The sequence below is a fragment of the Populus euphratica genome, unplaced genomic scaffold (genome assembly GCF_000495115.2).
Source record: "Populus euphratica unplaced genomic scaffold, PopEup_1.0 scaffold8.1, whole genome shotgun sequence".
Classification (NCBI taxonomy): Eukaryota; Viridiplantae; Streptophyta; class Magnoliopsida; order Malpighiales; family Salicaceae; genus Populus; species Populus euphratica.
The window spans coordinates 921,285-933,868 of NW_011499855.1; the positions used below are offsets into that span (position 1 = coordinate 921,285).

At 31.6% G+C, this 12,584-nt stretch overlaps 1 protein-coding gene across 2 annotated transcripts; it reads right to left on the minus strand.

Annotated features, from left to right (window-relative positions):
* Positions 1 to 5,667: 5,667 nt before the first annotated feature.
* LOC105122886 (wall-associated receptor kinase-like 22) lies at positions 5,668 to 9,167 on the minus strand. Of its 2 annotated transcripts, XM_011022253.1 has the most exons (4): positions 8,228 to 9,167; positions 7,318 to 7,431; positions 6,130 to 7,054; positions 6,009 to 6,088 (listed from the first exon to the last, which is right to left on the minus strand). In XM_011022253.1, coding segments are annotated over exons 1-4 (1,947 nt in total). In that variant the 5' UTR covers positions 9,135 to 9,167; the 3' UTR covers positions 6,009 to 6,087. The 2 variants fall into 2 exon arrangements, with proteins under 2 accessions (XP_011020553.1, XP_011020555.1); XM_011022251.1 differs by having other exon boundaries at positions 5,668 to 7,054.
* Positions 9,168 to 12,584: the final 3,417 nt, after the last annotated feature.

The window sequence follows — 12,584 nt, forward strand, 5'->3', positions numbered from 1 at the left end:
TTAATTGCCTTCCCACTGTGCACAACATGCGTGAATAGTTCACGCATGCGTGCCACAGCCAGCCGGGTCACTGGCTTTGGCTAGTGACCGGGCTGGCTGGCTGGGTTTAGACCGGGCTCACATGTATTGAGATGGGCACAGCCCAAAAAAAATAAAAAAATAAAAATTTATATATGTATAAATAAAAAAAAATATAATTATGAATTTATTTGTATTAGTTTATTCATTCACGCGCTAGAGTCAGTAATAAAAATATTGATTTGATTTAATTTTATTGTATTTTATTTAGCTACATAAAAAAATAAAAAATTATGTATGTATAAAAATAAATTAATTTTATTTGTTTATTCACTGACATCAGAGTTAGGAATAAAAATACTCATTTAAATTTATTTATTTTTTATAGCCATATAATATTTACTAATACTAAAGTTTGAGATATTCGTAGTTCAATATTCATCATAGCATAAACCAATAAAATATTAGTAATTTATGACAAAATCAGCAATGCAACTTGCCTCAAGCAGGACTCTCAAGGGATAATAATATCTTTTATTTTATGTAACCAGTCTCGTACTATAGAATCTCTGATGATCAGTTAGGGTTTTTAGTGATCATAATACTAGATGATGACTCTTTAAATAAAATCATTTTCCATCAAAGAATAGGATGCCAAAAATTTGTTCTTTTTATGAAGGTTTTTTAAGGCCACCGTGATGTCAGGTGTGACACCAACAATTAGAAAACACAACAAGACTTTAGTGTTTTTAATAAGATAATTAAACAATGCAGCTTTTCTTAGATAGGATGTAGCTGGGATGCTAATACATTTTCTTTACGCAATTAGTCCCTGTGCCCGATCTCTGAGACCAGTTAGGGTTTCTAACATGATCAAAAGATTGATGTCTTCTCCTAAGTGTAGGAGTGTCGAAGTAATAAATAACCTGACAAGACTGGGGTTGAATCATAGAAAGGTTAACTATAATAATGATGATGATGATGATGATGATTGTCATAACCTATTTTTTGGCCCCCCGCATGAAAAATAATACAATTAAAAAATATTATCAAAAAAATATAAATAGTAAAAAATGATGTTAGCGCGCCCTAAAAATAATTAAAATTAGTTGAGGAGGTTAAAAAATACAAAGATTAAAATTTAGCAGTATTTTATTGACTGATGACAACCTTGTTGACAAACAAAATTCAATTTAAGTAAGAAAAGTCCAAAATCAGATGTGTATGGACTCAATTAAATTTTATTGATGGTTTAATTGAATTTATGAAGAGTTTGATTGCAAGAAAAAATGATTTTGGAGTCAATTTAGGCTTTAATTGGAAGAAATTAAAATTCTAGGGTCAAATTATAATTTTTGAAAGTTAATTTGATCAAATCAGGGGTTTAATTGTATAAATATTGAAGTTTGATGATCAATTAGGGACTTAATTAAAGAAATCTGAAACCAAGGATCAAAATAAAAAAGACGCATAAGTAGAGGAGCTGAAATTAAACCGTTCAGGGGCTCAATTGAAGAAATTAGAAGTTTATAACTCAATTGAGGGTTAAATTGTATAATTTCAAGACCAAGAATCAAAATAAAAAAGGCAGCCAACTTCAGAGCCGCTGTTGGATTTTAGCAGGGATGCAATTGCATTGATTTTAAATTAAAATTGCAATTTAGGAGTTAATTTGAAAAAAATTATAAATTGAGGACCAATATGAAAATTCACACATTTTTGCTAACTTTTCATTTAAACGAAACGACGTGTTTTATCCAAAACGACATCGTTTTATGTACTGTTTTTTTTAAAGAAAAACTCAAAACGATGCCATTTTGAATGACACTATCATCTTCCTTCACTATCCAAGAGAGAGAGGGGAAAAAACTGATTTTTTCTTCCTTCCGCTGTCACCACCATCAATCTTTCCAGCCGACACCTTTAAAAAGACACCGACATTGCTTTCCACGTGTTGGACGGATGATGGAGGGGCGGCAGCTTTCGCCTATAAAAACAAGAGGGAGATTGTGTCCAAATCATTTTCCACAAATTCAACCAGAAATTCTATTTACTGGTGGCCTTTGGAGCCATGCATTCATATTTTTGTAGCTCAAGTATTTGTAAAATTGAGTTAGGATGTTTCTTTCCACCCTCCAAGCTTGACCAGCTATGATAAATCCCCTAGGACTACCAAAATGTTTCACAATTGAGTGATGACACTACGAAGATGATTAGAACTGTTCTCTTTGAACCACTTGAATTTCCTTGAACTCTTATTAAAAAAAAAAAATTATAGAAAGACAACGTTCAGAAGACGATTCTATGAATAAAACAGGAGAAGAAAAGTCGCCAATTTCTTGAGGGCCATAACTTTTTTTTATAATGTGGAATATCTACTAGAGAAGTACTTGGAATGAACTTTCTATCAGAAATTAATCAATAATCCCCCTGTAGTCCTCGATATTGTTGAATGTTCACTTTCATGCATGTCCCGAAGAAAATAAAATAAAAAGAGGAAAGGAAATATGAAACTTTTTCCCCAAGAAAGAAAAGAAAGGTTTCTAAGAAGTGTGATCAATTCACACCCAATACTCTCGAAAAGTTTTCATCTATGGTTTTGAAGTGTTATCTTCACAGCTATCCACAAAAGGCACAGGTAATTTCGAGCTTGTTTTTACCATTTCTGGCAGTTACTAACACAAATCTTTTTTTTTTTTATCAACTATTTATATCTGCATTATCTAGGATTTTATCTATTAATCCCTCCCACTCAATTTAACAATGAAGAATTTTTCTTTAATCATATCTTGACATCCATTTTACACAAATGGTATTTTGTTTTTTTGAAAGCTCCATTAACTCTTATATGTTATTTTTTTCAATAATATCAATTTCATTATTCATAGCCTTTCATTTGTAACTTTATTTCTTTTATGGCATCTTCAAAATTCACAAAATCACAACAAGCAAGTAGAGAAAAATAAGTATTAGATTGATCAATTCCAATTACCTCATAATTACTCCTCCATGAAGAGTTTTATCTTGACCATTATTTCTTGACGTTAAAAGTGGACTTTGATGATCTAATAGTTGTGATGTATTTTCCGTGGGCTTTTTTTTTTTCTTATCATTAAGTTTCTTCTTTTCTAAAGCAACTTGTTCCAATTTCTATTTTGCTTTTTTTCTAAGAAAGGTAATATGTTGAAGTTCGATTCTCTTTTTCTAGCTCAAAGGCTTTTTCGGTATCCCTTAAATAGTTTTTTTTTTTTTTGTCTCTTCATGCCTTTTATTAATATTGCACTCTAGTTCTTTTTTTTTTCTTTTTCTTTTTTTAATCTCAATGCCCAATGTTGAAACTAATTTGACCCTCATTTTTGTATATATTTTGAAAAACAAATAGAAAAAATAAAAAAAATATGTATTTTCAATAATTTTAGCTTTTTAATTATTTTATTATTTTCTTCCTTTTTATTTAATTTTGTATGTCAAAACATCTTGAAAATCATAAAAAATACAAAATACAAAAATACAAAGAAATTTAAAAAAATATATAAAAAATAACTAGGATTTGAATTTGGACCGATAATCAAGTATCATAGGCAAAAATAAGGTTTGAATTAAAGAAGAAAATAGCTTAATTTGATTTAATTTAGCTAAAAGTTAAAGAAATTTTACATTTAAGGATGATTTTGAAACAAATAGTCAAATTATAAATCAACGAAGGGATTAATTGAAGAAGAAGAAAATCAAAATTGAGAGTTAAATTGATTAAAATTGCTTAATTTTAGGAGCCAATGATGGATTCACAGGTCTAAATTAATTTAATTGGGGATACAATTAGAAAGAAAAAGGTGATTTAAAGCAAATTGAAACAATTCAAACTCCAAGGACTATAATGAGAATAAATAATGTTTGTCTGGAATTTTATTTCAATTCATCTCAATCATACCAGTCTAATTGAATTAGTTTGATTCAATTCAGTCCCATGTTTACTCAATTTGAATCCAATTATTTTTAATTGATTCATTGTTAGTCCAATTAAACCCCAAAATCCAACTATTAATTTTATATTTTCATTGCAATCCCAACTAACAGAGATTGCAATCTCCAGAAGATCTTAAGCAATTAAACCAGATTGCAATCTCATAATTGCAGCTCAAATCTTCAATCAAGTCTCCAAGAATCAAGTCCTAGAAATTATGCTAAACTACGTTAATTCCAACCTTTGCTCTACAATAAAAAGAGACGAACAATGGCAAGAAATGGGGAGCCTTCATCAACCAGGAGGAACCAAAAACAGAGCTCCTATTCATCAAATACAGAGCTTCTTGTACACAGAAAACACAAAGCCATCTCCGTAGTTTTCCTGGTTGTGAACAACATACCAGAATGTCTGGGAATTTGCCTGGTTGATATTTACTCTTTATTTGTATGGTTTCATTTAATTTCATCTTTAGCATTTGACTCAACATGCAAAAACTTCTTCTCAGTGCAAGCCAAGAGTTTTGAACGTGAATTCATGCTTTCCTCCCTCATGTTTGTGAATACTGCACCATGTTATTTAGCTTCCTCTGGAAAAGCTTTCCTTTTGTTGTCAACTGGTGTGTAAAACACTTTGTTGGACACCTTTGTACTAGCTTCCTATCAAAAAAGCCAAATTGTGTGCATATTATCACCTTAATGCATGGAAGGGTTTCTAATAATTTCTTTCCGCTTATGACGTCTTTCATCTAATTTTCCTAGGTAAACAGAGAACACTGTAGCGCGCAGTTTGAGTCTACAAAAGCAACTCTGTCGATATGCTCATGTTTCTCTGGATGCTGAGGTCGTCTACTTTCTCTTCTCATTGGCATTGATCTCTCTGATATCTTAGTAGCTACGCCATCTGTGGCAAAGGATGCTCTGTTTATGTAACATGGTTGTGAACATAAGTTGATGGTTTAACTTGTTAGTTTACAATATTTTCTTCCTTTCAGAAAGGGATAAAAACGTATAGGATTGAATTTAGTTTTTGTCTTTCTTTCTTCAGTTGACAGGTCTATCAAATACAGACAGGAAGACTCTTGGTTTACTTATCAAGGCTGCAAAACTTATGGATGAAAGTTCACAACCCTCATTAATGATTATTCAGTTTTATTTATATATATATATAAAAAAATCCAACCCGCATTAATAAAATAACCAAACTGCCGACGCCCAGTTTCTATCATTAATAATTTTATGCAAATTAGGCAGTTTAAACCACCCCCTTTAGAGGATACATTTGTCAGTTAGAACTTTTTTGGTCTGAATCTTCAAAAAAGAGAAGAGAAGACATTTAATTCATAGAATTATATGGAATTTTTTTCCTTCAATTCACTAAATTTCTACTGTCTGATAAAAACTAATCAACTGATTAACTAAAAAAATCATAGAAGTGGAGAATACATTCTATTCTTAAAGTAATATTATCCATCGTACTACCATTTTACCTTAAAATAAAGTGTCTGGCGATGAAGAACCAGCACAAAGACAGTATCTCAATCAGTAGAATATCCCAAGAACACCGTCTTGTCTCTAGCTAACCAAAGACCCCATGATACACCAAAAGCCAAGCTGAAAATGGCTCTGCGCAGGGATTTTCCTTTAACCAAATATTAATTCAATAGTACTCGTCGGCATACACCATTGAAAAATCGACCGTTTAATAAATCTGCACCAACATTTCCATACATAGGAGCAGTGGAGGATCCCTGTCATCTTATTAATATAACACAACGATATAATACATGATTCTTAGTTGATTCAACAACTTCTAAACAAAAGATAATAATAACACACAAGCCAACATTCTATTTGGTAATTAATAAAGAAAAACATATTGTTTGATAATCAAAAGATCAACGTCTGATGAAGAAGAATTATTAAAATCACAAGTCATTATTGATGTCGGAAATGCATCCCATGTATTGCATACTGAGATCAGCCATGGCACTTTCATTCTCTTGACTGTCTTGTTGAACATTTGATCCCTTTTGAATTATCCTCTCTAACTCTGTGGTTACTTCTTTCATTGTTGGCCGGTTTTTCCCATTCAAATTCAAGCATTTTCTTGCAAGATTTCCGACAGCAACAACTTCTTCATTATGGCAATGCTCTTTGACTCTAGCGTCAAGAATATCAAACAACCTGTTATCTTCCATCAACATGATAAAATGCGTGGCTAAACTTCTACTTTCTGTTGGGCTAGCGGAAAATATCGGTTTTTGTCCACTTAAAAGCTCAACCAGAACCACTCCAAAGCTATAAACATCACTTTTTTCTGTAAATTGACTAGACTGGAAGTACTCTGGATCCAAGTACCCAAAAGTACCCTGCACATGAGTGGTCAAGTGAGTTTGATCGATGGCAATGGATCTTGAAGATCCAAAATCTGATATTGTGGCTCTATATTTCTCATCTAGGAGTATGTTTGTAGACTTGATATCACGGTGATAAATCGGAATCGATGCTGCCGAGTGTAGATAAGCAAGGGCTCCCGCAACCTCAATGGCAATCCGTAATCGCATTTCCCAAGATAACAAGAAGTCATCGTTTTGAACATGGATATACTTGTAAAGATTTCCATTGGAAATGAATTCGTATACTAGTATAGGAACTTCAGTCTCCAAGCAACAACCAAGCAACTTAACCACATTTCTGTGGTTTATTTGTGAGAGAATGACGACCTCGTTAATAAATTCTTCGAGATTTTCTTCATCAACGACTTTGGACTTTTTAACAGCAATAATTCTTCCATCTGTTAACATTCCCTTGTAAACAGTGCCTTGACCACCTTCTCCAAGTATTCTGTTCACATTAAAACCATCGGTGGCTACTTCCAACTCCTTAGAACTGTATATTTTTGTTTTCTGAACGCCACCATCACTAGTGGATAATTGTTGCTGTAACAATAGCCCACCGTTACGTTTGAAGAATTTCTTTTTGAGTTCCTTGTTCTGCCTCTTCTTTACAAGTTTATATATCCACCAAAGGCCAAACAGCAGTACCAATATAAAGATGACTGATCCTACAACTGCATTATTTACAGCAAAGAATAAATCTTAGTTAATATGTTGACATCTGTGCTCACATATATGATTGCTGAATAGTAGCTTGCTAGATTAATTATGTAGAATTAATCATTTAAGCATTTCTCTGTTTATATCAAGCCATATATTAGTGAATGCTTATTGTATGAGGACCAATATAACATTTTATAAAAACTATAAGGCTGAAAATAAACATTAGTGACATGCATTAAACAGGTCGAAAGGAATAAATCAGAAATCTTCGTATCTATGATAATTATATAAATTTTATTTATCGCGCATCTGTACCATCCACGTGTATTCACGCATTTGAGCATCCCTTGGCACGTATTTTTCTCTGGGGTCTTGCATTCGTCAACATCTAATAGAATAAGAAAGCAAAAATAATCACCATGCATCTCATATACAATAATGAAATTAATAGATATTAAAATTTGGAGATGGAGGAGGTGTTAACGGAGATAAACAATGTACCATCTTTATTTCATCTTTATTTATTATATATAAGTGAAAATACTAATTTTTTACTTTAATATTAATAAAGATTTAATTGATAGCATAAATCATTGCATGATTTATGCTCAATATCTCTCTAGCCTTGTCAATAAATAGATAAGAAAAAGAGCTGAAGGTGTGGGTTATATATATAATGAAAAATCAAGAGAGAGAGCAATAAAGAGTGTTTGAGTGTAGATTTGAGTTGAATAGAATTTTTTTTTTTATTTATATTGTATTTTTGAGTGATTAATATAAATGAGTAGTTTCTGTAGAGTAGATAAATTGATAAATCATATAAATTTATATATATTTAAATACTTAGATGACCCAATAAAGAGAAACCTATTGAATCAAATAAAAAATAATCATCATGTGAGTTGCCAATAATTAATTCCACGGTAAAAAAAAATATCTAGCTATGTAATTAATTCAAACCGGAATAAATTAAAAAAAAAATATTTTGAAACTAACACGCCAGTATTAAAATACTAAACTACTTCCTGATTCTAAACCAATCCTGTATTTGCCATCGTTAGTTAACAATTTATTTTAATCTGACACTTACCATCATTAAATTTGATTACATAAACACACCAAAAAACTATTGCTTGAATAAAAATAATAAATAAATCAAGAAAAAAGTTAAGATCAATATTTACCTATGCAACCATGTTCAAGGTATGGGTTACCCTCAAATCCACGCCAACACGCACATTCAGATTTTAAGGATTCATTGTAATACGTGCTGCAAAAAATGGGAATATCAGAATCATTCATGTTCATCACCCAACCCAAGTTCGCTGGAACGTAATCGTTATACTGCAGTGCGAATGGATCACTCAAATTCGATGCAAACCATGTCCTATTCACCAAAACGGCTAGCTTGCATGCTTCTCTACCTTGATCAACGTTAGTAGAAACTAATGTTGGTTTGAAAACCTGAGGGAGTGAAGGGATTGAAGCCTGACAGCAATTTCGACCTGAACACATATTATTTTCTTGCAAGCTAACGTTACTCCGCTGGTTACCGCATGTAGGCACGCAACCGAGGACTTGCGGCTCAATCCCGCTCAGGAAAGCTCGAGTATCACAACCAACTGCAACGAACACATTCCAGAAATCGGAGAAAACAAAGGGAGATCCAGTGAGATCCAGAGATCCACCATCTTCCCTGCCAGTACAATTGAAGGATATTACTGGACTTTTGACGGTAGCCAATCCTCTTTCAACTGAAATATTCAGCACCTCCACATTGATTCGGCTTATAAAAGCTCGAGGAGGGTTGGCAGTCTCATCGCATTCAACCGCGAACCGTTCGTCCTTGTAGCAGTCTTTTCCAGTTCCAAAAGGGTAAGGAATGGTAATGTCTCCGCATCGATCTGGACAGCCAAACTTCGCTACAGGTGCTGCTGCTTTTGCTAACTGAAACATTAACATCAGCAAATTCATTTTAAACACCAATTTCGAAACCATTTTCTCCATTCTTGTGGTTTGTTTTTCCGAGATATAATATGATTTCAAGTTCATAAATCCAGCTTTAAAGAGGAAGGGAAATATTGAAGACATTTCTTTGCACTTTCGTGGTCTCCTAGTCAACCCAATATTAGCAGACTTTTGTATTCATGAGAAAATCATCTGATACTTCTAAGCCGCGAATAGTTGCATTCTAACGACTTTAAAACTTCGAACCCAGTGAAGTAATTTTTTTTTCCCTAAACGTGAAGATTTGTTTTAAACATGGTATGGCAGGTTGACATGGTGTTTTGTTGAGCTAGAATTTTGCCCGTATTTGTTTTTGAACCATTTTTAATATTAAATTTGTTAAACGCAGGGGATTTAACGGGTTAACTCCTAATTTAGATGAAATCACTTATAAAAATTATTTTTTAATTTTTTATAAAAACAATGGTATTTAAAAAATTGATTTGATTTGCCTTGATAAATTAATAAGTCGAAACTTAAATTAAACTAGGTTAGATCTAAATTTTTACAATTAAGAAAATTGTTACATTTTGGCTCTATTCATTATTATTCAATCAACCATTTGCAAAAATAGGGGTTTATTTTTATTGTTTTACATTAATGAGAATATATAGTAGAATAAAATTTTGTATTTTTTTGTCATTTAGTCTACTTTAAAAAATTGAAGGAAGAAAACTAGATGATATTCTTCTTTCACAGCTTTGGTGTGCTTAAAAGAATGATCAATTTCCCTTCACTTTCTTTCCTTTACCTTCCAAGCAAAAGAAAAAATATTTTTTTTATTCTTAAAATAACAGAAGGTGCTTTCTTCAACTTCAAAAAAGTTGTAGAGAGTTAAATTTAATGTTTTTCAGTTTATTATATTAGTTTAGTCCTTTGAGTTTTCTAATACTGATGGATGAAGATTTATCAGGAATTATGGTATTGGATGTACCTTATAGCCTTGTGACTCTTTAATCTTCTTGATTGATGTAAATAAATATTTATTTAAGCATTTGAAACTTCTCGTATCTATTAAAAAAAAATTATGTGTATTTGTTTTTAGTTATATTGGCTTATCAAATATACATTAGCTATCGATAATAGTGATTGGTTGGTTCGGGAGAATAGATCAAATTATTAGAATTAAGTGATTAACTAATTATTCAACACAAACACTTTCTTTCTAAGTTATTTTAATATTTTGGGACATTATCAAATATCAAAATTAAAATTCCTCAAAATTATTTTTCTTGATTTTTTATTTTTTAAAAAATAATCCTGGCCATGATTGAAATCATTGAATTGGTCAAAGCTGATTTGTTGCCAAAAACTGACAACCATTTAATTATTCATGAAGCAATTGTTTCCTTTTTCAGATGGAAAAGCAATGCTAATGCTTCCATAGATTTCTGTAAAATTAATTAGGCCTTGCTATAAGTGCTGATACAGTTGCAATTTCAAGCACTAGAATAGCAGGAAAAAAAATTAGAGACACAAAATGAGGAATCATGCTTTCCCCTTTTATTACAAATTTAGGTGCCAAGAGTTTGAGCTCAATAATGGAAGTAGAGAGAGAGAGAGAGAGCGGTATGATCTTTATTTGATTCAACTAGCTAGGATTAACTATATCCCAAGAAAAAAATCACTGATTGTGACAGAGAAGAGTACCAGTAAACTGTGTCCAAATCATTTTCCACAAATTCAACAAGAAATTCTATTTACCGGCAGCCTTTGGAGCCATGCACTCATATTTTTGTAACTCAATTATTTGTAAAATTAAGAGTTAGGATGTTTCTTTCCACCTTCCGAGCTTGACCAGACTACCAAAATGTTTATCAATTGAATGATGATGACTTTTGTCTTCCCATTACGAAGATGATTGGAACTGTTCTCTTTGAGCCACTTGAATTTCCTTGAACTCTTAACAAAAAAAAAAAAAATTATAGAAAGACAACGTTCAGAAGACGTTTCTATAAATAAAACAGGGGAAGAAAAGTAGCCAATTTCTTGGGTGCCATAACTTTTTTATTTATAATGTGGAATATCTGGTTGATAAGTACTTGGAATGCACTTTCTATCAGAAATTAATCAATAATCAAACTGGTCATGTCTATGCATGATACAGTTTTAAATTATGAACCAATTGCTTTCACTTTTATTTAGGTATTGTACCCAGAAAGTTCCCTGCAATTTATTGATTTGGAATAGTACTTTTCCGCGCTTACCAATCCAATGAACTCAACCCAGAAGTTGAAAGGAAATATGGAACTTTTTCACCAGGAAAGAAAAGAAAAGTTTCTAAGAAGTGTGATCGATTCACGCCTAACACTATCGAAAAGTTTTCATCTGTGGTTTTGAAGTGTTATCTTCACAGCTATCCACAAAAAGCACAGGTAATTACGAGCTTGTTTTTACCATTTCTGGCAGTTACTAACACAAATCTTCTTTTTTTTTTATCAACTATTTATTTATACATTATCTAGGATTATCTATTAATCCCTCCCGCTCAATTTAATAATGAAGAATTTTCCTTTAATCATATCTTGACATCCATTTTACACCAATATCTTCTGTTTTTTTGAAAGCTCTGTTAACTCTTGTGTTTTGTTTTTTCAATAATATCAATTTTTACAGCCTTTTGTCACTTTAGAGAAAAATAAATATTAGATTGATCAATTCCAATTACCTCATAATTACTCCTTCATGTAGACTTTTATCTAACACATTGTGATTGTTAACCATTATTTACTGACGTTATATAAGTGGGCTTTGATGATCTACTAGTTGTGTTGCATTTTTTATGGGCTTATTTTTTTATTATTTATTATTAAGTTTTTTTCTTTTCTAAAGCAACTTATTCCAACTCTTTTTCTGTTTTTTTATTCTAATATGCTAAACTTATTCCAACTTATCTCCAATCAAGTCTCCAAGAATCAAGTCCTATAAATTATGCTAAACTACGTCAATTCCAACCTTTGCTCTACGATAAAAAGAGACGAATAAAGGCAAGAAATGGGGAGCCTTTCATCAACCAGGAGGGACCACAAACAGAGCTCCTATTCATCCAATACAGAATATATCCGACACCAAAACCCCTCATGGCCATCATGGCCAGCTGTTGTTATTCATTTTGGTGCCTCGTGTAAACAAATACAAAAAATACAAAAAATAAAACAACATTAGGATAAAATATAAAAAAATATATCAGTAAAAAGAATATATCAGAACATCTGAGAATTTGTCAAAGCGTGATTGAGGAAGATCAAATATACAAGATCAAAAAATTTAATAATATATTTTTGATTGATGAATCTTTTGTTTTTATACAATTTTTTTTTAATTTCTTCTTTTAATATTGAGTTTATTAAAAATTGAGTTCTTTTTATCTATTTATAAAGATAACCTAGTCTCACAACTGCAGTGGTGAATTTGACATGCTAACTCTCATTAGCCTAAGCTCCTTGCATCATTTTATTTCATCTTATTTTTATGTTATATCCGGTTCTCATTCTTTTAATTGATTTTTTTTGCTTTTGATTATTTCTTTAAAAT

What these genes read in the sequence shown, in the direction of transcription:
- LOC105122886 (XM_011022251.1), bottom strand. Translation starts at nt 9,134, where the DNA reads ATGTCTTCAATATTTCCCTTCCTCTTTAAAGCTGGATTTATGAACTTG. An exon ending in CCTTGAACATGGTTGCATAG is followed by an intron (nt 7,432 to 8,227) that starts GTAAATATTGAT and finishes TTATTCTATTAG; the next exon opens with ATGTTGACGAATGCAAGACC. An exon ending in AATTTATATAATTATCATAG is followed by an intron (nt 7,055 to 7,317) that starts ATACGAAGATTT and finishes TAAATAATGCAG; the next exon opens with TTGTAGGATCAGTCATCTTT.